The sequence below is a fragment of the Gadus chalcogrammus genome, chromosome 17, assembly GCF_026213295.1.
Source record: "Gadus chalcogrammus isolate NIFS_2021 chromosome 17, NIFS_Gcha_1.0, whole genome shotgun sequence".
NCBI lineage: Eukaryota > Metazoa > Chordata > Actinopteri > Gadiformes > Gadidae > Gadus > Gadus chalcogrammus.
The window spans coordinates 1,518,187-1,545,686 of NC_079428.1; the positions used below are offsets into that span (position 1 = coordinate 1,518,187).

The window sequence follows — 27,500 nt, forward strand, 5'->3', positions numbered from 1 at the left end:
TCTCGTAGAAGTCCACGCTGAGGCCGTCCACCGCCAGCTTCTTCCCCGTCTTGTAGATCTTCACAAGGTTCTGAATGGAGACCCCCGCCTTCATGTCGGGCGGTGGCTTCTCAAGGTAACCTTTAGAGAACAAGGGGGCAATGTGAGGAAATGCACTCTTTCATTCGCGGAACATTCTCTGCTTGCCAAAGGCTGAATAATACCATAGGTCAGTGGTTCTCAGACTTTTCCTACTATTGTACCCCCTCTAATATATATTTTTGTTGAGTACCCACTTCACCTCATCACAAATGATGTTTGTGCGTACTATTGGGCAGTGTAAACATCATCATTGAAAGGGTGCAAATACTCTGCCTTTAAATAACATCTTCATTAAATACTTTAACTTTTTCAAGGACACATACGATACGAGTTCCCTCCCTTATACTGATGGATGTTTTGATTGCTGTCTCCGAAATCCCAGACGGCCTTATGAAAGAGTTGGAGGTTACATTGCGTAGGAAACATTTTTCATTAAACCGATCGCGTCGTTATACTCGCAAATATAATTGAAATAATCCTTGTTGTAATCACCGATCATAAATTCTTTATTTTACCTGCACATTCTTTAATTCATAAAACTGACAGTCGGTTTACATTTTTCCCATCTCTTTTTCGTTTGTCCTCGGCTTATAAACATAAAGTATAAGTGGGCCGTATTAAACCGTATACCATATTTGAAAAAAGAAAAGCAAATACCCAACAGCATATTTGTTATTAGCAGGAATAAATGTTGCGGAATCATAAAGTGACATTAAAACTGTCACTACCCACATTGTTAACAATACGACCACCCAATCCTGGGAGTAACCAGCCCTCCCCAGCCCGCCGTCCCCGTGTTCATTAGAGACTCTCCCGGAGACACCTCGCTCCCATCGGCCTCACCTCGCCTGTTATCAGCCCTGCTCAGCCAATGAGGTGTTAGCGTCGGTTTGCAGCAACGCCGCCGCCACCGCCTGACATATTAACGCTACCGCTAACTAATTAGGAGCTCTGTTTTTCCCCCGCCTTGACAAACGATGACCCGTGGAGAATTCAGCGATAAAAACACACGTTTCTCACGGTTTATTCTCAGTTCATGGGTCCAAAGCGTTCTTTTCGAAAGCATTCAACTGCCAGTCAAACAAGGCCACCATTGGCAGTTGGCAGGGAGTTATATATTTGGACCGTGATTCGGCGGTTGGTCGTTTCATCAGCCAGCAGACGAAAAACAACAATACCTCCTTTCCACCAACGCAAACCCGGTGCTGGGCTGGCGCTGGTTCAGTGTTGGTTCTACACGCGAACTCCCCAAGAACCAGCTTGATCTTCCACAGACTTAGAGTAGAAAGAGAGTAGAGGCACGCCAATGCATCAGAGCCTACGACGCCGTTGTCCTAGCAACATGACGTCAGGACGTTAAAATGTACGCGTTAGAATTACGCTAACCCAGTGCTAGATGTCACTGGACCAGCTGGTGCTGAGTCAGAACCTGTTTGTCCGGGCCGGAGACAGGATTATTAATATGTCAAGGCCACGTACCGGTTCGAGATCGGCACTGGCTCCGAACCAGCCCTGAAACGTTGGTGGAACGGGGTTAAAGTTACAACGATAGCGCGGCCGTGAGGCGGGTCGGTACCGTTTTGGACCCCCGGGTTCTTGAGCGTGTCCGGGTGGACGGTGCTCGCCGCGGCGGTGGTCCCGCACCAATAAGACCTGGTGACCAGGAAGTACCACGGCTTGGGGATCCCGTACTGGCCTGCGATTTGAGGGGTACACACACACACACACACACACACACACACACACACGGTTTAATCAGAACGACAATCATGATGATGATAATAACAAGGGGGACGTGGGGCCCCTTGCTCCGGGGGCCCGGCCTGGTGGAGAGGTCCCCCGATGATTGGATTAATTATCGTCGGACTGGAATACGATATTAAGGACCCGACTCTGCTGGGATCGCGGACTGCGTGGTACTTATTAACGTCGGCCTCCGATCCCGTCGAACCGACAACATCATCACGCTTGATTATATCAAATTTAAATAATGAAATAATGATCATACGTTAAATGTCATTGCATAAAGAAAACAAAGACTTCCACTGCTACTTCTCATACTCTACGCTCAATAAATGACGATAACTTATTTTAACTAGGTTGTGCAGCACTAGAGTTCACTTAGACCCTGTATGACCTCTTACCCCGTGCTGGGGGGAGTGTAGTATCTTATCCTAGCAATCCTCTTATAAACGGGGAATGGGTTAACCTAGCAATTGTCGGTCCTTGGCACTTGTACTTATTGTAAGTCGCTTTGGTTAAAAGCGTCTGCTAAAAACCCTTGGATATAAACGTAAACGTCAAAAACCTTCTTTTAGTATCTTCTACAATTTCGTTCACATCCTTTGATGGTTCACCGTCCCATCGCTCTGTTAGACGACGGCGTGTCCAACAGAAGCGTGCGAGGGCCGTTACCTGGGAAGACGTTCTCGATGTAGCAGGTGAGCGTCCAGTACAGCAGCGCGTCCAGCAGCATCATGAGGATGGAGACCAGGAAGCTGTAGCGCGTCCCCTCTTCCGGACTCTGCGCTATGTTGGACCACTGGATGCCCAGGCCCTGCTCCTCGTACTTGGAGAGGTTCTCGCAGCCGTAGCCGAAGGCCACGCACGACAGCAGGCTCTTGGGAGGGGAGCAGAGGCGACAGTTGGTCGGATTTGACGTCTCGGGGGACGAGAAACAGCGGCCATGATCGGCCGCTGTCGATCGTGTTGGCCAGAGATGCCGAGGTTCATGTGTAGGATGAATTGTGTAGGCGCATACTGTAAGGGTTATCTGAACTGCGAGCGGAGGAGATCCCAGTACAGGAAAAGAGACGCTGGCCACGAAGGGCTTTTTGTTTAAAAGGTTGAGGATTCTCTCTCTGCGGGAAGACAGAACTTCCCTCTCTCTTTACCTTGCTCTCTCTCTCTCGCTCACTCTCTCTCTCTACCTCCCTCGCTAGGTCTCTCTGGAGGGCACAGACCGGGATGCAATTCATGTGATGCAAACAAAGATCAGTGGGCTGTTTCGTACAGTAGGAAATGGCAGACGATTCCTCTCTCTCTCCCCCCCCCCCCCCACCCTCGACGCAACAGCATCTGCCGCCAACCTATCGCTCTCCACTGCATGCTGCTTGCCAGCTGTTTCATCACCCCTCATTTGCTCACAGCGTTTTAACTCCGGCAGATGCCACAGTCATTTACAGGAGCCGGCGAGAGTTAGAGGTATGTGCTACGGTGCAATGCGGGGCCAGTGGGGGGGTACCTGTGGGCATAGAGTGCGGGCCGTCTGGGTCAACAGTCACCGCGCGGTTAGCGGTTAGCTGTGGGCTGTGATGCAATGATAGGGCCATGTGATAATCCACTAGCTTACTATGCTTTGCTAGGCCGCAGCATTGAGAGTTGATAGCGTTATGTGCTGCGATGAAATGGTGGCAAACCCGAATGGTTTCCATTGTTAGCTTTTAAGTTAGCTTGGTTTGCATTGCTAGGGCATGAGCATGCTTAGGGCTAACCGCTAGTATTATGCAGCCCGAAGCAATGATAGGATCGCCATGAAGCTCTCTGATATACATGGCGGATCAAGAGCCTTATGTACGATGACGCTATGCCGATGATGCCGGCATATAGCCCTAGCTAGTTTAAACTCGCTCAGGCCAGGCATCCTTGACCCTTTTAGTGGCCCCAAAGTAAAGGCATGTCAAAGTCTTCTCCTGCCAGCGGCGTAAGTATTCTCCCACTGCGGCCAGCGGGCGCCAGTGTGTGAATCATTCCTGACCCCTCGTCGAAGGGGCCCGGCCAAAAACATTGGGAGGTGACACTCTGACCTCGACCAAACACTCCGTGCAGACTCCCTGACGACATGTGTCACGGGGGCAATTTGAAGCTCGCTCCCCTCTGAGGTGAAGGCTCTCGCTGTGTCTGAGCTCAGGAGAAACTTGTTTTAAGTTTGGAGCACAGACTCCCAGGAGAGCAAAAGTAAAGGGAAATGGACTATACGTTTGGTATGACATCGATTTGATAGCGTTAATTGTGCCAACTGTAGGCTATAGGCAGGGTATTGGTAGCCTACTATGTTCCTTATTCACGGGGCAACACTTATATGAATTACCAACTGGCGATGGTTTGGTTCAGTTATCCCCAACTTTTCTCCTTTTCTTTTTATAAATGTGAGTTTTCACGGCTTAATTATCACACAGTGCGGCGGGACGGGAGAGATCTATGTGCCTTCGCAGCTCCCAGATCCATCTGAGCTGTGTGCTTTCCCTCTGCCCAAATTAAGCGTAGCGATGAGTCTGAAAGCGCCGCTTGGTCAGGGAAACATTGTTCATGCTAATTAGTGGGCTAGCCCATCAATCTGGAGAGAGAGCGAGAGAATATGTAGTGCAGCCGAGAGAGGAAGCCGAGGCAGTAGGGAGTTTATGGAGGAAGTGTTGAGAGAAACATTAAGAGAAACCGCAGTTGTTCACACAGATTTTTAAAAGTAGTATAGAGACAGAAAGTGAGACAGAGGGGGAGGGGGGAGAGACAGAGAGAGAGGGGTGGGGGACAGATTGTAAGGGGGGGCAAAGAGAGAGAGAGAGAGGACGGGGGACAGAGAGAGAGAGAGAGGACAGAAAGAGAGGACAGAGGGAGAGAGAGAGAGAGAGAGAGAGAGAGAGAGAGAGAGAGAGAGAGAGAGAGCGAGAAAGAGAGAGAGGGATGGATGCTGATTTGAAATAGCCAAGCAGAAGACAAATACATCCATCATTACCCCACGGATAGAAGCAATTTAATCATTCCTGCTGGAACCACGAGGCTGTAGAGGCAAGGGGCCTCAGCCTGGAGTTATGCTTTCAGTTTGAGAGGTGGAATGATCAGGACAGATGAAGCAGGAAGGGAAAACACCATGATTGAAGAGGTGAGGGGTGGTGGAGGTGGGGTGGGGCTGGAATACCACCGGACAAGCACTGATGACCGGAGTAACGCACGGGGAAGCCGGGAGCGGGGGGGTGGTCAATGTTAAGATTTGCAAAACAGGAAAAAAAAGACCGGCATTCTGGTGGTCGCCAGCTGGGAAGATGAGGCTACATGCATGGCAATGAAGATTAAAGATTTCCTGTTCCTCTGTCGGCGGGAAAAGGACAGCCGGGGACGACAAATGATGCAGGCCCCCCTGGAAAGGTCACTTAGAAAGGGTACGGTGAGAGTTGAGCAATGGTGCACTATTTATCTCTTCTCTTTCCCCGGTCCACCATCGGATCCCTTTGCTAACAGGAAAGGAGGATGGATAGGACACAAACTTTCTTCAGGGCTCTTTCTTGTATGTTTTCTCTATTTCCAAAAAGGAAATTGTGTATTTTCCCCCCTTGTTCGCTCCCACTAACTCCACAGTAATTTACTGGAGATTAATTGTACAACGGGTCTAATGCTGAATTGGATTGCAATTAATTCACTTTGATTAAGTTCAAGCGATACATTTAATGAGCCAAGTTGTGATGGTTGATTTCAATGACCGAGAAAGAGGGAGATATTATATGGTTCCACAGTAGACAGGAAAAAATAAGTTTGTATAATCGATCAAATGAGCTGATTATCATCCGGACTAAACACACCAGCTGTAGCGATTCATTGCTACAGCTGCTGGGTTTAGTCCGGCTTGCGCTTAGAAATAGTACTCAGTACGGCATTGTGTACCACCTTATCCAAGCTACCTAGCAATTGTTAGTGCTTTGGACTTGTTTCTATGAACACCCTCACTGTACCTACAGCGAATGTTGTTTCTCTTTCTTCTGACAAATGTTCTTATCGTAATTCGCTTTGGACAAAAGTGTCCGCCAAACGCCCCGAATCCCACCGTAAAGGTACTCACCACGGCCACCTTGGCGCCGAAGCGCATGCTGTCCTTCCACGCGTAGCACAGCACGTAGGGCAGGTAGAGCACAAAGTAGACGAGGCCGGCGCACGCCGCCGCCAGGTTGGCCTTGGAGAAGAAGACGCTGATCAGGAAGCACTGTGTGACCGTGGCCGTGCAGAACGCCAGCAGGAACACGAACACCAGCGTCGGGTCGCTGTAGTACAGCACGCTGCCGTACTGCGATAGGGAGCATGGGGGGGTTACACACACCAAACACGGGGCACAGGAACCAACACAACACGAGACGCAGGGTTGGATTTATTTAAACAGGCGGGGGGCCGACGGGAGAGGAACGGACGGGAGAAGGAGGGAGGAAGAGGTGGTAGGATCGGTTTGATTAGCGAGTGATTCGGTTGGAAGGTGTGGTGTTTCGAGAGTGTGTGCTCTGGGTTTTTTCGGGCGAAGGAAACAACGCTTTACATTTTGGAGGGCTGGGAGGGGCAATGGGTTGGATGAACCGGTATGAACCGGTGGTTCGACTTTTATTTATGTTTTGGTTGGCTGTTCTGCAAGGATTTGACACTCGTAGTTGTCCTGTAGTTGTGGATGATTCTATGCGACTGAATGCTTGGTCTCTAATTCAAAGTCTACTTTGTAAACTTTAGTCGTTTAGGAGACACTTTTATCCAAAGCAGCATTGACCTTTGGATCCGAATGTCAACAGGTATGCTGCGGACATTGGGGATCGAACCCAGTGCATTCCCTCTGGAATACAACCCCCTATATCCATTGCACCATCCTACTTGCTACAGTCACCTCTATTCTAACTCATTCTTGATCAGAACCCCTGCCAACCACGTCTTAGCACCACCGTCGACCCCTCCACAACAAAAGCGTTGCGTCGTCCGAAACCACAGACACCGACGGGATCACCTTCAGGAGGACGGCGAGCAAGGCGGCGCTAACAGCTAGCGGCAGCATGCTGGAGAAGGCCCAGGTGAGCCAGTGGATGGACGTCCGAAGGCCCATGATGCGCATGGTCTCTTTGAGGCGCGCCTCCTTCTCCTGCACGATGCCCTTCACGATCAGGGCCACCGAGAAGATCCAGGCCAGAGTCATGAGCAGAGGCAGCGAGCTGGCCAGCGAGCGCAGGAACCTGGGGGGAGGGAGGAGGATGCGCCAGGGGGAGGCGGAGGAGTGGAGGAGGAAGGAGAGGAAGGGAAAGAAAGAGAGAGAGAAGAAGAAAGGGAGAGAAAGAACGAAATGGAGAGAGAAAGTGAGAAGAACGAAATAACAAAAGAGAGAACGAAAAAGAGGGACAATGAGAACGAAATAGAGAGAGAAAGCGACAACCAAATAACAAAAGAGAGAACGAAATAAAGACGGAGAAAGAACGAAAATAACGAAAGAGACAAAGAGGGAACGAAAAAGAGGGACAATGAGAACGAAATAAGGGAAGAGAAAGGGAGAGTGAAATAAAGACGGAGAGCAAAAGAGAGAATGAAATAAAGAAGGAGAGACCAAGAGATCAAATAAGAGAGAGAAAGAAAACGGAATAAAGAGAGAAAGAGAAATAGATAACGAAATAATAAGCGAGAAAGAGCGAACGGCATAAAGAAAGACAAAAATGAGAAAGAACGAAGGAAAGAACCAGGAGAAGGAGGAGGAGGATGATGTAGGGCAGCAAATAAAAGGAGAGGAGAAGCAAGAGAGGGGGCGGGCCGTTTAATCAATGCAGATTGGAGATGGAGATCAGAGAACACGCTCGGGGAAAAATGGGGGGAGAAAGGCCAGCGACGCGGAATACCGGGATAAAAATAAAAAAATACACAATCGATTGAGCCAGTACATTTATGTATTGATTTGTTCAGGGACCACCAATGGTCAATGACCGGGCGGCCGTGTGTTGTTAGAGGAGGCTAACATGAGTAGAATACGTTCCCAAAATCAATGGGATTCATGCATGGGAAAATAAATCAGAGGATCAATGCAAGACGGATTTCAGTTCTGTTCAACATGTTAACTCCCTTTTAGACACGGGACAAATGACAAAACACAGTTTCCTTAAACGCACCTCGCGGAAGAACGTAAGCATAAACAACAGCAGAGTACGATAACACCATCTCCGCGCATCCCACCGACCGTGATTGAAACTTCCAGATAATCAGCGCATGATTAGATTCCATTATTAATGCGCCGAAAACGGCTTTGAAATTATCATTTAGAACGAGCCCACCGTTTGAGCACACATCATGCCGTGAGGTTTGTTCCCGACTCCATTCATTGTTATTAATGTTCACACGTCGTGGAGGCCTCGCAAACATATTAGGCTGATAGGAAATTACATTTGGCCCAGCTGTTCACATTTCACCTTTTTTGACGACTACCAAAAGCATTTAGGAGTATAACTGAGGAATATTTCCACGCAAACATACCTCTTATGGCACTGGAAGGATTGTGGTTGTTTAAATAATTACCAAACAAACACACCTCTGTGCCACTGGAAGGAATGTACGATTTGACGTATTCGTGATAGACTGTCTGTGATAAAGATTAAAATAACTGGTGTTGGTGTGAAGGTTAGGGTTCCATAATTCTTGTATAACAAATTCCTTTCTGATTTCTAACCTTCACATCTTATAACCAACCAATTAAACAGACGGTAAAACCCAAAAATGCTGCAGGCTATCGTTCAATATTTGTTTGTTGTTGTAAGTCCATCCACAGTAATATAGAGGTTATCCTAGTTTGAATGAATTGCATTTGCTTGCCATTTGGGTAGGCTGAAGTAAGTATATTAATGAGCTTAATTAACTATTTAGGACGTTGGTTGTTCCCGGTGTTTGTACAAGGAGAGCATCAACACCAAATACAAACAGGTAATCTTAATGGAATTTGATGTTGTGATGCAGAGGTCATTGTGGATTTGAATTTTCCAGTGAAAGGGCGACCAAATAACACACAAAAAAGAAAAGAAATAACCCACACATTATCTGATTAAACACAGGGTATTGTAATTGCCGTGGTTCAAATTGGTTCAAATTAGAACTACCAGAGTTGAGATTTGATTATTTAATGATTAGGTGCTCTTCAAAGTTGATGATTCAAAATTGTGACAATTTGATTATTTGATTACTTGATTATTTAGAGCAGAGTACCAGAACACAAAGCAAGCCCATTTCCCTGACCTGCGTGTCCTGAGAGATAGTGTGAGGCCTGATCTTGGTTCTTCACTAACAACATCCTGCCCTTATATGCTAAGGCGCTGTGGTTCAAGGTAGTTCTCAGTAGAAAAGTACACACGCCACTAGTCAACAAAGAGCCTTAAAGTTTAAGGTATCTCATTTCTTGATATCTTGCAGTGCAGTCTGTTGTCTTGTTTAAGAAATATATGTGGGCTGGAAGGTCAAAAGCCAACTGATGTGTTAGCATTTTTGAAGCCATTTAAAATTAATATGACAGCCCACTGTTTTCTATTTCCAAGATGCTTCTCATAATACCTTTGCTCTCCATTACATATTCTTGATGAGTTCAACAAAAACACTGTTTTATTCACTTGTTATGCCTGAGTAAAGAGCTGCCAAAACTACTGACAGAGATAAACACCTGCAATCATCAGACCCCCCCCCGCACACGCACACACACGCACACACACACACACACACACACACACACACACACACACTCCCCAAAACAATCAACTACCCCTTTCTATTCCGAAACAATCACTCCACCATCCCGTCAATAATCCACCTTGAATCTGCGCCTTCCGCGGCGCGCCACGCCAAGCTAAGCCCGCGATTTGTCATGCTAAGCTATGCTAAGCTACGCCTGCCACCCTCCCTCCCTTCCTCTGCGTTCCCATCCCGGGCGGGGGTGCTTTGTGGTCCGGGTGCTCGCCCACGCCCCGCCGAGAGAGAGAGAGAGAGAGAGAGAGAGAGAGAGAGAGATGTCCTCCCTCCCTCCGGTACTGACCTTCAGCATGACGCTCAGCAGCAGGCAGGGCACCAGCAGCAGCGTCATGTTCTCCGTGAACCAGGCGCACCACAGCGCGCCGTTGGGCACGCCGGTGGACCGCAGCACCTCTTTGAGGCCCAGCTCTTTCTCCAGCACCAGGCTTTTGACCGTCATGCACACGCTATAGGTGAACGCCAGCACGAAGAACATGGGCAGTGTGACGCCGATGCTGCCGATGAAGCTGCAGAGGTGTGTGTGTGTGAGAGAGACGGGAGTGCGTCGGTCAGGCCAGAGTCACGTAGGGTCAAATCCCGGCCCGACCACCGGGGGGGGTGGTTGAAGACCGGGCTGAGAACTCCCCCGCTGGAGTTGCACGTCAGGGGGGGGAGAGGGGACCGGAGCACAGGTCATGTTGGTTCAGATCGCGGCGTGACCAGAGGGTGAAGACACTGGACTGAACACGGGGTAAGGTGCTGTCGCTGCTCCACGCTGAGGCTTCACATCAGGGGGGGGGAGAGAGTGATCGCAGGGCGGGTCAGGGCCAGGGATCATACCGGTTCAGATCCCGGCCTGACCAGAGGGTGAAGACACAGGACTGAACACGGGGTAAGGTGCTGTCGCTGCTCCACGCTGAGGCTTCACGTCAGGGGGGGGGAGAGAGTGATCGCAGGGCGGGTCAGGGCCAGGGATCATACCGGTTCAGATCCCGGCCTGACCAGAGGGTGAAGACACAGGACTGAACACGGGGTAAGGTGCTGTCGCTGCTCCCCGCTGAAGCAGAACGCCGGGGGGGAGAGTGATCGGAGCGTGGGTCAGGCCGGGGGTCAGGTCGGTCCAGATCCTGACCCCGAACACGGAACAACAGGCTCAGAGGCCTCTGTGTTTATAGAAGCACTTTCTGGTTGGAAATTCACAATGTGTTCGAGGGGGAAATTTCCAGGGACGTTTTGACTAAAAAAGTCCTTCTTTAACAGAGAGATCTTTGCTGGACCCAGTTTGAATGATATTTTTTCTGTCGGTGCTCCATCGTCCCCGGATTACGTTTTTTGTCGCTCCGGTGCAACAAAATATGGTTAAATAGGGAAGCGGCAAAACAACTTGAGCCGCTGCCACGCCAGAGTAATTGTCTTGTTGGGGTTGGGAAAATCTCCAGAGCTTTTCAATCAGAGCTCAAAAGACCATTACATTCCCCCCCTTTTGTTCGAATCAATGTCACCGAGGCTTTTCCTCTCCTGCTCACTCTGCGCTAACCTTCATGAATCTTGTGTATCAGCTCCCATCAAGCCATTTAGTGCACACCGGGGTGCCGGAGAAGATGTACGGCAGGACGCCGTTACAAAACAATAAGGCAATATTAAGCTTGCTTTCATAAAGCCATCAAAATGCCATGTCAATATCTCTCGCCGCGACCGTGTGCCAAAGTGCTACCTTTGCTTTATTAGAGAGCGAAGAGGGAGGGGAGGGGGGGGATGGCAAATGGATTCTGACAAAGTATGGATTTATCCATATTAGTATTGCTCCGGAACCCAGCAAAACTGGCAGCTTTAATGCAAGGGAGGCACTCTTTAGCACAATGCGGGCACGCGGGCGGAGAACTAAGCAGGCATCTGGAAACCCGCACAATTCTGCTTAACTCTGGAAAAAAGACGTCATGAATTAGACTTCATGTAGGCCCGCGTTTACATCCATTACATTCGCGGATGTTTCATATTGTACCGTGTAACCGTTTACAAGCGTTACAAGAGGGTCTTTTTAGCAGAGCGTACGCAACGCTCGTTGCGTTCCCATAAATATGTCTTTCGCTATCTCTTTTTTTTTTCTTTAATCAGCGCTGCTACAAAATCCTTCAAACTGAAATCCCATTGCTTCACCGTTCATATTCTCCACAAAGAGAGAGTGCCCTGGATCGCCCCTGAGTGTTTACATGAAAGACTTAAGCCTTATAAACGACCCGATTAGACAAAGCGTTTCAAGGGCAACGCAAACAAAAACGACAACGAACGTCTGGCCCGCAGGAGTCAGACAAGAAGTTCACAGGGGACATTGGAGCGCTAACAAGGAGGGATCATTGATTTCCCGAGGACACACTTCCAGCCGGCCCTAGTGGGACGGACATTAACCTGCGCCGAGGAAGCGGGGGTGAGCCGCAGGAAGGGATTGGTTAACACGCGTTTAAGAGGACTTTAACTCAAACGCTCGCTCGCTCCCTTCCCCAATCATCAACACCGCCAGAAGAAAGTTGAGGCTAAAAAACATCAGACAAACACATTGCACTTCAAAAAGAAAAACCATTAACACCCCCCCCCCCCCCCCCCACACACACCATCTCCTCCCCCCGCCAAAAAAGCCTCCTAAATTTGCCCGGCATTAACCAAAGTGGTCAATAAAAACCGACCGACAAAACACATTGTATAAATAACTCTGGGGCCATTAGCTCCATGCTGGAGCCTTCCTCTTTTCCCCTCCGTCTGAATTTCACAACGCCGCCCCGAGGTACCAATTGTCTTCCAAATCGAACGGTAAATATGGCCGCCGACGCCGCCAGTCCAACCGCTACCCCCACCACCCCCCCTTCCCCTCCCTTAGCATCTCCCTATCGTCTGAATGGCTGATGTGCGACGTGCGTCTGCCGGAGAGTTAACTTCCATCGACTCGTCGTCACACGGAGAGAAAAGGCTGTTGGGAGTTTGGTGGTAGTGGGAGTTGTGGAGAAGGGGGGAGGGGGGGGTCTTGCGTATCCGTCATGCACACCACGTCTGACACGGACAACCTTGCCCGCGGCAGATGCTCTTGAATTATACATTCCCCTGATCGATCAAAAGGTGCTCAAGTAATAGGACTCCTCGCGGCGGCAGCCGCGTCCCGCCGATCCCGTTACACGCCGGGACCCAAGTTTAGGGGAGGGGGGCGGGAGAGGGAGCGGGGGGGGGGGGGGGGCTTGACTTCTAACTAGGAGAGAGCCCCTCTGGTGGAGGACGGGGTAATTTCATCCCTGGTAAACAAATCTGTCTCTCGTCTCGTTCATAAATTGAACCGCTCCGTAATCTGACCTCGCGGTGGCTTGAATATTGGAGCTAATAGTTACGATGACCAATTACTGTATGGCAATATTATTTGAATTTAGGGCTTTAAGCAGACCCTCTAATCTAAAATCGATTTACAATAAGTGCATTTGTCAGAAGAAAGTGAAAGAAGAAAACGTCGCTGCGGTTGTTCATCAAGGATGTTCATCAAGCACTAACAATTGCTAGGTTAACCCATTCCCCGTATACAACAAGCCTAGCTTGCGTAAGGATATAATAGTGGCTAATAAAAGAAGCTGGTTTTTTTTAACACGTTTGCGTTTTATATTAGCATTGCTGAACTTGAACCTGCCAACCAATCCGATTCATTGTTTTCAGCGCATTGCCATTAATTCCCTTTTTCATGGTACATGGATTTCTTTTTGTACATTAACGTTTGAAGTGCTCACTAGCGTCGAAATTAGCATTGGCCGGCGTTCAAATGAAACTGTCAAAACAAGTGAAAGCGCACCGCGCCGAATCCTGGGTGGTAGAACTCCATCCATAATGGAGCGCCTTCTATTATACATAAAACATAAAGCCTGGCGCAGCACGGCAGGTGGGGTTTGAATGGCTGCTTAACGTACAAAAAGACAAAACGCAGACAATGAAAAACATCGGTGCCCCCCCCCCCCCCCCCCAAAACCCCCATCCTCATTTGCCAGACTGATGACTGGAGTGATCGGCGTCGACACACACAACCCTTAGCGGTCGTATGAGGGGGGAAGGTTACGATGATGAACCGCGTGCAATAAACCGTACTTTATCACGGGGGATTTCATCCCGGGTTTACCTTTTTTCAGCGCATCATGGAATTAGCGTACAGGACGTCGTTTATCACAGGTCGTTCCAGATACGCTTCAAAAGAAAGCCTTGTCTTATTATCCAACGGGGAGTTGATGTGTGTGCGGGTGTGATGCCGTGGCTCCGGGCCTCACCCACGGGGCCCGTCTCTCTCGGAGCCGAACAGATGGGTCGGTGCACGAGGAAGGATGTCGGCCCTGATTGAGGTGAGGGCAGGGCGTCGACCAATAGGGCGGCTTGATCTTCTTATCGGGGTCAGAAGAAGAAGAAGAAAGAAGAAAAATGCCCAGGACGTAGGCAGGGTCACCTTCTTATCGGCAGCCGCCATCGCCAATTGACGGCCGATTGCGATGTGCGATGACGAGCGAAAAAGACTAAAACACTTTTCTTATCTTTGGGCTTTGTTTGGACGAAGCGCAGACAGGTCAGCGGAGGGCTCAGAGGCCCGAGCAAGGCAGGGAGCGGGTCAACCGCGGTGTGTTACGTACGAAAGGAAATAAAAAGGCTCAGGTGGGCGATGGGAAATAAATAAATCAAAAGACGGGACCGATTTGGAGGCTGTGCTCAAGTGCGTTGTTCACTTCGGAGCGGGGGGGCAGTGTTGATGTTTAGCGGAGGAAATTGTCCACTTATGACCGGAGCTAAATGAGGGCAATGGACTGCTAAATAGGGTGCTGGAGAGGAGTGTGTGTATGGGGGGGGGGGGGTTCTCTGTGTGTGTTGGTGTGTGTGTGTGTGTGTTTCTGCGTGTGTGTTTCTGTGTGTTGCTGTGTTTCTGTGTGTGTGTGTGTGTGTGTGTTTCGGTGTGTATTTATGTGTGTGTGTGTGCCTGTGTGTTTCTGTATGTTTCTGTGTGTTTGAGCGACCGTGTGTGTGTTTGAGCGTGTGTGTGTGTGAGCGTTTGCGCAACTGCTCGAGCTTACTACAGAAGACCTTGTGTTGTCTTCCCTTTATACTGCAGGACCTATATTCTCACAGGTATGTATCATATATCAGGTGGAAAGTACGCAGCGTTCATATTTACTGCTTATTTTGGATTGCTCAGCTGAGTTATATCCATCGTAACCATGCATCAATTACGATTTGAGTGTCTATATTTTATTAATGGGAGTCAACGGGACATTTGAAGTTTCTAAAAAAAAAAAAAAAAACGCACGTCGCAAACCATGCCTTAACCAACGAAATCCTTCGGGTCGAAACCCCCATGTCAGCTACAAAATCATCACAGAGCCCTTCTGTCTGTCTGTCTGGCCCCCACTACCATCGTCCAACCCCCCACCCGAGAGAGCAGCCCTCCCCCCCATTCGATTTTTTTTACTACATCCTTCTTTGTCTGATTCCGCTCTCAATTATTTATGAATGGAATAGCGGTTTTCAAGTGTTAATAATTTAGCCCGGGCCCAACTGGAGAGGCCGGGCGGGAGAGTAAATGCTGCAGGGACCTGGGGAGACTCCTTTATGGACGCCATTCATCTCCGGTAATTATTAATTCGTTATTTACGGGAAGAGAGACACGAAAGCCGGAGCGTCGGGATACGAGACGTGCCGTCATTGTCTTGTTTCTGATAATTAGGAATACTGTTGTTATTCATGTGGATGCCACCGCGATGTAAAGTTGAAACTGGGAATGCGATGAAAACCACCCGGGAACGCCAGGGCGTTTTTCAGACATTTTTCGGAATGTCGGAGACCAATTTCCGGAGACGATTGTCGGAGACGGCGTGCCATCAGATCACACGTGATATTCCGATGTATCTTCCGTCACTTACCTCACCCCACATTCCCACATTCACACCAAACCACCCAACTTCCCGATGCGTCCGTGTCTTGTGAACCGAAAGCAAAGAACACAGTACACCTGGTGACATCATCACACACACACACACACACACACAATATGTAATCAGTTGAACGTGATCCGACGGAAAAGGAAAACACACACGACTTGGTGCTCAGCCTCCCTCCCTCACTGAGAGGGCTCGGCGGGAGCGTGAAACAAAACACTTATCATGGGCCAGCGGAGGATTATTTATAGAGAAGTAATGATGTTAGAGGGACAAATCAATAAAACCATTACTGTCAATGCGAGCCGAATGCCAACAATGTGTGTTCCTGCAGGTTAATGTCTCCATGGCAACGGCGTACTCAGGGAGGTAGGGCTCCATTACTGTTTTAAAAAGCACCACGCATATTAAAACACGCACACGCACACACGCACACGCGCGGTCAACAAAAGTTGAAACCAATTCTTTGCTTCCTCTACTTGTTTCCGGATTGTTAAGTTAGATAGATAGATAGATAGATAGATAGATAGATAGATAGATAGATAGATAGATAGATAGATAGATAGATAGATAGATAGATAGATAAATACTTTAACAATCCCAGAGGGAAATTAGTTAAGATGTTATGGTATATAAATCTATACATTTGACCTGTCGAGTGCTGCGTTGTGTTCTTGCGGGGGAGTGGGGGCCGTCTGCTGTAATTACTTCTTGATTGCGTTCGGTGCTCAACATTTTCATTTCATTAATGAAAGTCCTAATGATGCAGGGAGGAGGAGAGCGCTCCAGCTCTCGGCTAGGCACTGCCTGCCTGCTGCTGCTGCTGCTGCTGCTTTGCAGTTCTCTGTCGGAGGCTCTGTCCCCTGGTGGTGGGGGGGGCGGAAGGGGTGGGCTACCATGTGACCCCGACGACCCCCGTAACAAGACAGCAGCACTGATGGCAGAGGTGCCTTGGCGACACGATCAAAAGTGAGACGACAGATATTGAAAAGAAGGGGGGGGGGGGTATGTTATTGTTTGTCTGAGGGGAAAGGCACGCACATCCTTAGATGTTAATCTTTAATAATTTAGAGTGCTTCAAACACGCTGAGACTTCCTGTAGTTGGAGCGGGATCAATATTATTTTGTTTTACTCTTTCAATCTCCCGGTCTTTGTTGCTTTTTCGCTGTTGCGTCGGCTTCGATTTTGTGTTTGGCTACGAGCGCTATAAGAGTATAATTATTTTTCTCCAAGAGTGAGGGGTGTGTTGCTGTTATTTACTTCCTTTATGACGGGCATGACATAAAAAAATACAGAAAATACCAAAAACGACGGAATGGCCAGATAAGGAATAAAAGAAGCGAATGGCCCCCAGTTCTTTTTACGCTTCAACAGGGAAATGTGAAAACAAAGGGCTGACGTAACTAGCAGATGAAACCACAACTCAGGCCGTGCCTCTGGTGGACGGGTTGAAATGGAATTCGACTCCCCGGTGCCTCTTGGACACAACGTCTGATCGCCGCCGCTGACAAAAGCGCTTTAATCTCCCCTTTGCTGTTGGCGGTACTCACCCGTCGTTGACGTAGCAGGGGTACGGCATCTGCTGAGCGTACACGCCGACCAGCGGCGTGCTGCCGTGGGCGCGGGCGACGCCTGAGTCCAACATGTCCTGCAGGTAGGCGAAGCCGCCCCAGATGTAGCGCAGGTCGTTGAAGATGTTGTCCTTTGCCCCCGGCGACCACGACCTGGTAAGGTGGAGCAAGGTCAGAAGGTGAAGGACGTTCTGAGTCGTAATCACACGTTTACACATGTTTACACACACACACACACACACACACACATTGTTAAGACACAGAAGATAAGTACATAAAGTACATTCACTGACTCTTAAATCACACACACACACACACACGCACACGCACACACATACACACACACACACACACACACACATCGTTAAGACACAGAAGATAAGTACATAAAGTACATTTACTGACTCTTAATCACACACACACACAGACACGCACGCGCGCGCCTACTCGGTTGCACATGCGCACCAACACATGCACAAGCACAGACACACACATGCAGGTTCGAGCACAGACACACAGACGCTCACAAACAAAGGCACACATATACTCTCGCACAAACATAGGGATGATAATACCCAATGCACGGTCATCAACCTTGTATCGCACACAATCTGATCCACCACATCACATCACACACATAATGGTAAGAAGCACACGCAAAGTACATTCAAGGATCAGTGTTGTCAAATGATTGCTACCCTTGGTACAGAGAGCAGATGCATGCATTTTCTTGCTCAACGTTTGACCAGGTTGCACATATAAAATGACTTGTATTCCAAACAGGACCAACGGCCCGAGAGATTAGCGGTTCACATCCTTGGATCAACGTTGGAACCGACCGTTTAGCCCCAGGCGCAACACATTTTACTCCGAGGTCAGGTTTGTAAGTTCAGCTCTCAAACTGTTTATACTGTCCATGTGTGAGCACACAGAAACGTGTGTCAGACTAAGATCGGTCTCAACAAAAAGTAAATAAAACAAAAAATCTTCAAGGTCAACAGTTCACGGGGAAGGAGAAGTTAAGTTCTGATATGAAATTCTGATCAATAAGAAAAATAAAAATAAATAATAATCACTCCTTATTAATTTGGATTGTCATACCTCCGCTTGACTTCGTCTGTGCGCTCCACCTCGTCGATATCCATGCGGATGGTGTACTTGACGTAGGCGGGCAGCTGGGTGGTGTTGGGGGGGAGGTTTTCAAACACCACCCCAGCCCAGAAGCGCTCCTCCTCCAGCAGCTCCAGGGCTCGACTCACCAGCTGCTGCTCAGTGGAGGCCGGCTCAAACTTGTTCAGGTCCAGGCACTGTCCAGGGAGGCGCACACACACACACACACACACACACACATACACACAAAGAGGGATACACACACACACACACACACAAACACACACACACACACACACACACACAAAGAGGGACATATACACACACACACATACACAAACAGGGAGACACATACACACACACACACATACACATACAAACACAGGGAGACAGACACACATGCGCACACAAACACAAAGAGGGATACACACAGTTGCACACACACCCACAAAGAGGAATACACAAACACGCACGTACCCATACAAGGAGGGAGAGCCACACACGCACCGGCACACAAAGAGAGAGAGAGAGACACACACACACACACACACACACACACACACAAGCAAGAAGAACACCCATTAGGGTTTGGCAAAAACAAAACAATTAATTTTGGATTAGAACGTTGTTATGCAGTTGCTGTTTTGCCGTTCAAATCCATACGAGAGAAGTTCGGCTCGACCTTTAACGAGCAGTTAAAGTAATTTTCCTAGGGCTATCATACACTTATTTGACACATTGAGTAACTGTCTGCAGCAACGACTCGCCACCGGAAATGGTTTACAGGCAAAAAGTTGGGGGCTGTTGACTCCTGCGGACAGAGCCACGACAATCAAACACAGACACAAGCGAGGCCAGCCAATGTTCATCTCGCCACCGCTTCCGGCCCCGCGGTGTCGGCCCCCCTATGCATCATGGGTAGCTAACGAGCAGGCGGTGTGGGGTGGAGGCCACGGCTGACAGGCGGGTCACACGTCTCGCTGTCGTCTCTGTTTTGCCATCAGGCCTTCCCCTACCGATGTCTTAGTGCACCTAAAAAAAGCCAATTCCCAAGCTAAAAACCTCCCCCCTGTGAAAGTAGTTGGTCGGTGTAGTCAACCTGGATTTGTTAGTGATTGATATGCTCTGATTGGACGAGTGATTGCAGTCAACATTTATGAAAGGGTTGCCGTGTGGTAGACAGATTTATTACCAGACAAACTATTTGTGTGTATAAATCATTTTGAACATTCGGTGAAATGCTGCCTTGAAACGTATCGCCGGTGGAAGGAATTATCAGTGGTGTCACACACTACACACTGTGTGTGTGTGTGTGTGTGTGTGTGTGTGTGTGTGTGTGTGTGTGTGTGTGTGTGTGTGTGTGTGTGTGTGTGTGTGTGTGTGTGCATGCATGATGCCTCACTTTTGATTTGTGTAATAATAAATCAATCGATGAAACCCGCGGCTCAGCACTAATTACAGTTACTTTGAGCACCGCGGGCTCTGATGCAACAGGAAGTGAGGAAATTAAGATTGAGAGGGACTCGCTGAGCTCCCCGAATCCCAGAGTCCCAGAGTCTAGTCTGTGCTCCCGGTCCTGGACACGCTTCCAGCTTGGCCCGCTATTCTATCGTTGTGCAGAAACAAAAGTCTAATAGAAAACTCCCCCCCACCCCCTAAGCAGATCTGGCAGAAGAACAGATATTGCCAAATATTTATTCATAAAAAACATGTTGAATGCATCTCAGGATATTTTTAAGGGTTCCTATTTTACCACCAGGTGTGAGTGTGATCAGCCATTACAAGCAGTTTCAAAATCCCTGTGACGGGCGGGTGTGTCCACCTAGATGAATGATTGATAGATAAGCCTACCAGTTGTAACTTTCCACTGGGCAAGCTGGTAGACTGATCTAATGTCACACCTGATGGTAAAATAGGGCCCATTTTTATTCTTATTCTTTATTCTTCTTTTTGAATTTACGGCAAAAAAATAGTACTTAGCCCTGTGTAGCGTCTTAACCTAGCTATTTTTTCTGTATACGGGGAATGGGTTAAACTTAAAATTTCTAGTACTTGGCACTTGGTTCTATGAACATGCTTACAGTACCGACAGCGTTATATTGTTGTTTCTCTTTCTTCTGACAAATGTACGTGTAGCTGTAAATCGCTTAACTCGATAAAAGCTAAATGCCCTAGATGTAAACGTAAATGTACTGCTAGTCTTTATGCGGCCCCTTGGATCCAAAGCCACGTGAATTGAGCTACATGTACAGCCACACTTCACATGCATCTGAAAAGAACCCCGCTATCCCCCACCATCATAGTGACATGTGATTAAGGATAATGGAGGACGGCTGTTAAGCATCTTGCTCAAAGACGTCCACAGATTAGGCGACAGGCATTAGGGATGCAACCTAGTTAGCTCGGAGTCAAGCGTAGTTGCCACGACGATATCCTGGCCCCGCTGTTTTCCATTCATAACTCATAAGCCAGACATTTTCCCGCCCAGAGTCCTACTAAGGCACTGGTTTATGTCTGAAGTGGGTTTCATCACCGGGCACAAGCCCAACCGGATCCCTGGAGGTGTGGTCTAGTCTGCGACGAACGGACGATCCATCAGAACGACCGGGTGACCACTTAGGCCTCACTAGTTCTGAAATCTCATCGCGGCTTCCATCCCTTCCGAACCCAAACCGCGTCGCAGCAGAGCTCAGCTAAGCCCGGCTTTCTGGGACCCCCCCCCCCCCCCCCCCCTGACCAAACCCGTCCAAACCCAGTGGGCGAACCGGCTTGGCTCCCCCTAAGACAGATGTCCCGGTCCCTGATCCCCATCTGAGCCCCCCGGTGTTGTGGCGGGCGGCGAGCGTCCAGACGCCCGAGCCCTGAGCCTGACACTGTGGCCGAGCTCCATGGGTAAGAGGGGCCAGGGGGGGTTGGGGGTAGCTCTTGAAATCATGAAATCATCATCACTGGTGGTGACCACTTTGGCCTCACTAGCTCCGACGACTCATCCCGGCTTCCAGCAACAAACAGAGTCGCCGCAGAGCTAAGCTAAGCCCGGCTTTCCAGGACCCCCCGACCGAACCCCAGCGGTACCCAGTGGGTAGCCGGTACATCATGCACAAAAGTCGCTGCGGAAGTTATTGCGACGAAACCGCGGGAAAATTAGAAGACGTCCATTTTTGTACATGATTTATTTTGTCAACTTAATTTGTGTTGAAATAATGTCAATAATTACCGTAACAAATACAAGGAAATACTTTTGTTTTGAGAATTCTTTCCGCGTCGATGCTGCGGCCTGGCGCCCCCGTCACCACGCCGACAGCTGTCCCGGTCATCCGATCGACATCCAACCCCCCCGGTGTTGGGGAGGCTGGCGTCCAGACGCTCCAGCCCCTGAGCCTGACCGCCACGGCGGAGCTCCCGGCGCGAGAGGCTCCCGGCGTGTGGGCTGCCGTTGGCAGCCGTCGGCGGCATGATGAGATTAGCGGGTCGATGTCCCGGGCGCGTGATGAACATGTGTCGCGTGTCGGCACCACGTGCGCCCGGGGGCCGGAGACGGAGGCGGCGGCGTTCCAGGAATAGCGCTGAATCGATTGAGTGCGGAGCCCAGCGGTGGCTACGAGTTAGCTCATGCAGCCGTGTGGGTCTGTTGGGCAGTTCTTATCCCCCGGATCAATTAATTTACCATGCAGCCATATAACCCACGCTTTTAGTCCAGAGAAACAAACAGGGATATTTTATATGACATTATGTTATATATTGCTTTAAGGGTCTTACCGTTGACATCCGGGTTGGAACCCAAAACCCTTTTCGTCTGGAAGTCGAACCCCCATTCAAATTAAACTATTCAGTGTCATAAGAATGCATCTGATTCCATCTTTATTATTAACTAGCAGACCCATCATCCATTGGATATACCAATCGATATACGTAGCGATTCATGGCTATACAAATACTGAATCAAATAAAGAAGAAATGCGGTGTGTATTCCAGTGTACGCGGCTCTCTGCAGCTTGAAAGAAGACAGATGGGAAGGCTGTTCCATTCTGTCACACATGCATACAGTATGAGCTCACGCATTTGTGCACTGGCCAGCCGAGGGGATTGGACACTTCTGTCCGCTCCGACTAGAACTCCCAATATCCCTTCGACACGTTCTCTTGATTAAATATTGAAACACATGATTTGAGCGATTTTTGTGTCAAAGTGCAATGGGTTACTATCAGCACCCGTCTGTACCGAACGAGGCCTTAAAATAATATCGTCCCTGGAAAACGGATCGATAGATCAATGCGGACAAATGATGTTTGCCTGCCTGAATACAGACGCTCTTCTGTCACATGAGCTTCACGTCAACACACACGCACACACACACGCGCGCGTGCGCAATGTCACTGGGGATATCGATTGGTCAGTGGAGTGTATCGCCGGTTCAATGCTTAATCATGCAGACCAGTATTTTGCACCGTGCTATTCTGCTTCTGAGCCAGGTTACAGGCTTCCACTGCCGAGGCCGAAGTTCATTGTTACAGCCCAAACCCTTACAAACGAGTGTAGTCATTTTTTTATTTATTCTTTCAAATCTGACACCCCTGCCCTAAACAACAACCAGTAACCCTGCGTGGAGGGCACACCAGTCTATCATTTATCTAGCGTATTTTTAGCCAGTGGCCACTCAAAGTGCTTTACAATATACGCTTTACAATATACATTCACCCATTCATACACACATTCGGACAGCGACGGCGTGGTCGACCATGCAAGGCGACAGCCAGCCTGTCAGGAGCAGTTAGGCTAAGGTGCCTCGCTCAGGCACGCCTCTACACTCCGCTAGGAGGAGCCGGGGATCGAACTAGCAACCTCCCCGGTTACCAGCCAACTTGCCCCACCTGCACTAACCTCTGGGCAAAACATGACCCAGCACCCCTCGACGGTTTCTGGTTGATGTTTTGCTCAGGGGTTAGGGCATTCCAGAGGATGAGCTGAGACGACCGCTTCGACTCCACAAACCAAGCCCCCCCCCCCCCCGACGCGGCTGGAGCAGCCAACCCAACCCCCACACCCCACAACCCCCTACCCTCCACACCCCCCAAAACAAAAACACAAGAAACGACCCCGGACTCACCCCGAGCAGCTGGGAGAACATGGCCGCCGCCTGGCCCGCGGCTCGGTACACGTCGCGCCAGTCGGACTGCGGCCCCCCTGGCGGCCGCTCCTCCGGGGGTCCGTTGTACAGGAAGCCGGCGATGAGCGCAGAGGTCAGGCCGGTGCCGTTGAGCTGCTGGTCCAGAAAGGCGGCGAACACCGGGTTCTCCAGGGACACCTGGAGGTCAAGGTCGAGCCAAAAGTGAAAGTCAGCTTCATTGTCGATTACGAGGAATGGACAAGACAAAGAGAAGAACAGACATTTCATTGTTTAGAGACAGAGGAACACAAAAAAACATTAAATAACAGAAAATAATAGAATAGAATGCAATTTATTGTCATTGCCCATGGTACAGGGAAATTTTAATCTCAGCCAGATGGTGCAACTCACAAAAACACAATTTTGAATATATATGCAATATATGAAATATATGTATAACAAATAAAGATAAAATATTTAAATAACAAATAAAGATGAAATATACAGATAAATAAGAATAGCAGCAGAGGTCAACGGTATCGCACAGTAGTGTTTTTTGTTGTACAAATGGTACATTCACAATGTTCTTGTAAAATGGGCGCTAGTTGAATGTGAATGTATTAAAACGTCTCCTTTTGCATTGTTCAGTTCACTCATGGCTACGGGGTAGAAGCTGTCTCTGAGTCTGTCTGTGCGAGGATTATGACAGGGTTTTGTTTTGTGGTAATATAGTTTGCTTGAGTCATGGTAGTGGATTCACATTCTACGAAGGCAGTGTCTGTGTGTCGACATTCGTGTGATAGCCGCTGTATCTGTGCGTGCTGACGTGCCCGTGTGTCTGCACATCAGTGCATGTGTGCGTGCCTTCGTCTATGGATGTGTGTGTGCGTGCTTGCATGTGTGCGTGTCACGTGTGTGATCTGCCCAAGGAGGCCCCGGTCACAACGAGCTTGGAATTGGTGTGTGTGTTAACCTGCATGTGTCTGTACAGCACTGCATGTGTGCGCATGCTTACATGCCCCTTGTGTCTGTGCTGGAGCAATGTCACACACGCACGCAGGCGTGTGTGTGTGTGCCCCTCTGTCTGTCTGTGTGCGTGCATGCGAACATTCGCGTGTGTCTGTGAGTGTGCATTGTCACGTGCGCGCATGTATGTGGGTGTGTGTGTGAGTGCGCGTGCATGTGTGTGCGTGTGCATGTGTGATGTGCCGGGAGTACATGACGTGGGGGATGCAGTCATTCATATATTCATGCAGATTAATTAGCAGCAATGGCTAGATGGCACTGTTGTACTTCAGGCTCTGGGATGTTCTCGCTGCTACATCGCCGCGCGGGGCTCATGTATAACAATGCGCACGCACACACACACACACACACACACACACACACACACACACACACACACACACACACACACACACACACACACACACACACACACACACACACACACACACACACACAGACAAACACACACACAATCAAGCAGACAAACACAATCAAGCAGACACACACACATCCACGCACACACACACACAATCAAGCAGACACACAAACACACACAATAAAGCAGACACACACAAAATCACACACACACACAATCAAGCAGACACACGCAAACACACACATACATAATGGGAGACAATGGCACACAAATACATTCTGGCAGCGTTTCCGCGACGACTTCCCGCCCTCTTCTCATTGGACGGCTGTGAGGGGATGTTTACGCTGCGTCTCCCGGTGAGTGCTGCCAATACATCAAGCTCCCTAATTGTCCTCATCACGCAAAGAGTTAATCAGGAGGATATGCTAATCTATATGCAAATATCACCTTGATATCCCAGCACAACACCGAGCCTGCCGCGGTGAGAGTGTGTTTACACGACTGTGGCTGTGTGTGTGTGTGTGTGTGTGTGTGTGTGTGTGTGTGTGTGTGTGTGTGTGTGTGTGTGTGTGTGTGTGTGTGTGTGTGTGTGTGTGTGTGTGTGTGCGTGTGTGTGTGTGTGTGTGTGTGTCTCGTTGACAGGGAAGGAGGGGGTTGGGGAGGGAGAGGGGGACAAGACAAGATTTACAGAGTCTTGAAATAAACCTTGCGTAACAAGGTAATTTTCATCCGTAGCTCAACAGTGCTTTAGATGTGGAGATAATCACTTTCCCTCTCATTCAGGCATTAAATCCTGGCCAATTTTACCAGAAATGTTCCATTATGGGTACGAGCAGCTATCATGTATTGACTCTTGGCGGACACAAATTGCCTTTGAAGGTATGGTGGATTTACAGTAAAGTAAATGTAATAGGTAAAAGTAGCAAATTCAACGTTGGCCTCAAACCACTCCACTCGTGAGCCGACATATTAAAGCAGACGCGTCCGTTCATGGCGGGTCAGTCTACTTAAGATTCAGCCACGATTTCTGCTCCGTTTGCGTTCAGTGGCATTTCAGCGCAAACACTCGCGCTGATCTCCTGGTTAACCCTGGGGTCAAAGTGCCAAATGAAGGCGTCTCTATTCTGTGTTTGACCTTTTACAGAAAACATTGCATCCATCATGTGCGTGCGTGCCGCCTGACACGCCTCATCCATCATACATGTACGAGCTCCGTCTCCGTGTCTTATTTAAGGTGGGCAAATAATGCAGGCGAGCCAGCCTCTAAAGTTTGATAATCCCCATGTCTCCGTCTGTGCTTCGACGTGCCGTTCCGCTCTCATGCCGCGTCGCCGAGGCCGTCCCTTTTGGCAGAGTGTTCAGTGGCATTCAGGGCCGCAGAGTGGCCAGAATGCCATTTAACCCTGTCGTGGGGTGTCAAACTAAATGATGCTCCACCAGAAGGATTCCTAGTGAAAGGAGAGAGCGGTGTAAAGGCTGCAATGGCCTTTGAAAAGGAGAGCGGGGGGAAAGCGGTAGCGTCCCCTTGGAGCTACCGAAAACGCTCCTATGACCCGGTAGACCGTGCAGAACAAGCCTTCACCTTCTCCGGAATACCACTATTTTCATAATAATGGAAAAATCTATTCTTTGTTTGATTTGCCCCTGCACCAACGTGACAATTACATAAATTATAACAGATCAGGGAGGTGCCTCCGTGTGATTTGGAGTGATTCAACTGTATTATTATAAAGCGGGATTAGCATTATGCAAAGCCGTAACAACTTTTTCTCCTCTAACCCCACTTTTCCATTCCGCCAAAAAAAACCTCCCTTTTCATCCGAACTCTGCCCCACTCCGAGTCAAACCCAAGTCTCATATCCCAACTGTTGATGGAGGTGGAGGTGGAGGAGGTGGAGGTAGTGGCAGTGGTGCCAGCGTTGCTAATGGCCCCCATCACGGTAGAATGGTGTCAGAGACCTTGAGGGACCTCTGGAGACGGAGGAAGCCACCCTCCGCTCCGTTGGAGAGAGAGAGGAGAGGTGGAGGTGTGAGGGGGTGGTGCTCAGTGGGGCTCCGGGAGGAGAATTAAGACAAAGGAGGGTAGTCGTCCCATTTGTGTAAAGGTTAGGGCTAGGGTAATGAATATCCCAGCTGTGTAGAGCCCTGAGTGTCTGCTCTCACACACAAACACACACACACACACACACACAACCCCACGCACATAAACACAACCCCACACACACACATACACATATACGCACTGACACACACATATACACACATACCCCCACACAAACGCACTGACACACGCATACCCCGCAACCGCACAAACACATAGAACCACACACACATCCACAGCAACACACACACACACCAACACACCTAAGCTGCCCATGAGCTCATTTAGAGTGACATCCGAGTAATGGAGGAGGCAGGGAAGTACACAGGCAGGAGAGAGAGAGAGAGAGCGAGAGAGCGAGAGCGAGAGGGAGAGGGAGAGAGAGAGCGAGAGAGCGAGAGCGAGAGAGAGAGCGAGAAGGAGAGGTGAGTGACACCACAGGAATCGAGAAGCAGTGTACACTGCTGTTGGAAATCGCTATTTGTAATTACTTTAGTTTAAGACACAACTAATTGTCACGCAGTGTTTGTGTTCCGCCGCCCAGGAGTATCGCGACGGTGTCAACGCCGAGGCAAACAAAGACAGCGAGACACAATATACGCCGTCGCTTTCACAGGTGGTGATTTGTGAAACCGAGGGAATCAATTCACCAGTTAAGGCAAAGTATCACATCTCCCTCATAAAAGCGGCTGCTGAGATGCGAACCGGCGTTCCAGGCACGTC

At 49.1% G+C, this 27,500-nt stretch overlaps 1 protein-coding gene across 1 annotated transcript in view; it reads right to left on the minus strand.

Moving 5' to 3' along the window:
- LOC130370390 (phospholipid-transporting ATPase ABCA1-like) overlaps positions 1-27,500 on the minus strand; it is a 150,552-nt gene that overhangs the window by 100,296 nt on the left and 22,756 nt on the right. Inside the window, exons 12-19 of the mRNA XM_056576150.1 lie at positions 23,293-23,490; positions 18,177-18,382; positions 17,055-17,228; positions 6,830-7,052; positions 5,912-6,133; positions 2,497-2,701; positions 1,658-1,777; positions 1-120 (exon numbers count right to left, since the gene is read on the minus strand). The exon at positions 1-120 is cut by the window's left edge and continues 52 nt beyond it. Of these exons, the coding sequence (XP_056432125.1) occupies positions 1-120; positions 1,658-1,777; positions 2,497-2,701; positions 5,912-6,133; positions 6,830-7,052; positions 17,055-17,228; positions 18,177-18,382; positions 23,293-23,490 (1,468 nt within the window). The remainder of the gene's footprint in view (positions 121-1,657; positions 1,778-2,496; positions 2,702-5,911; positions 6,134-6,829; positions 7,053-17,054; positions 17,229-18,176; positions 18,383-23,292; positions 23,491-27,500) is intronic.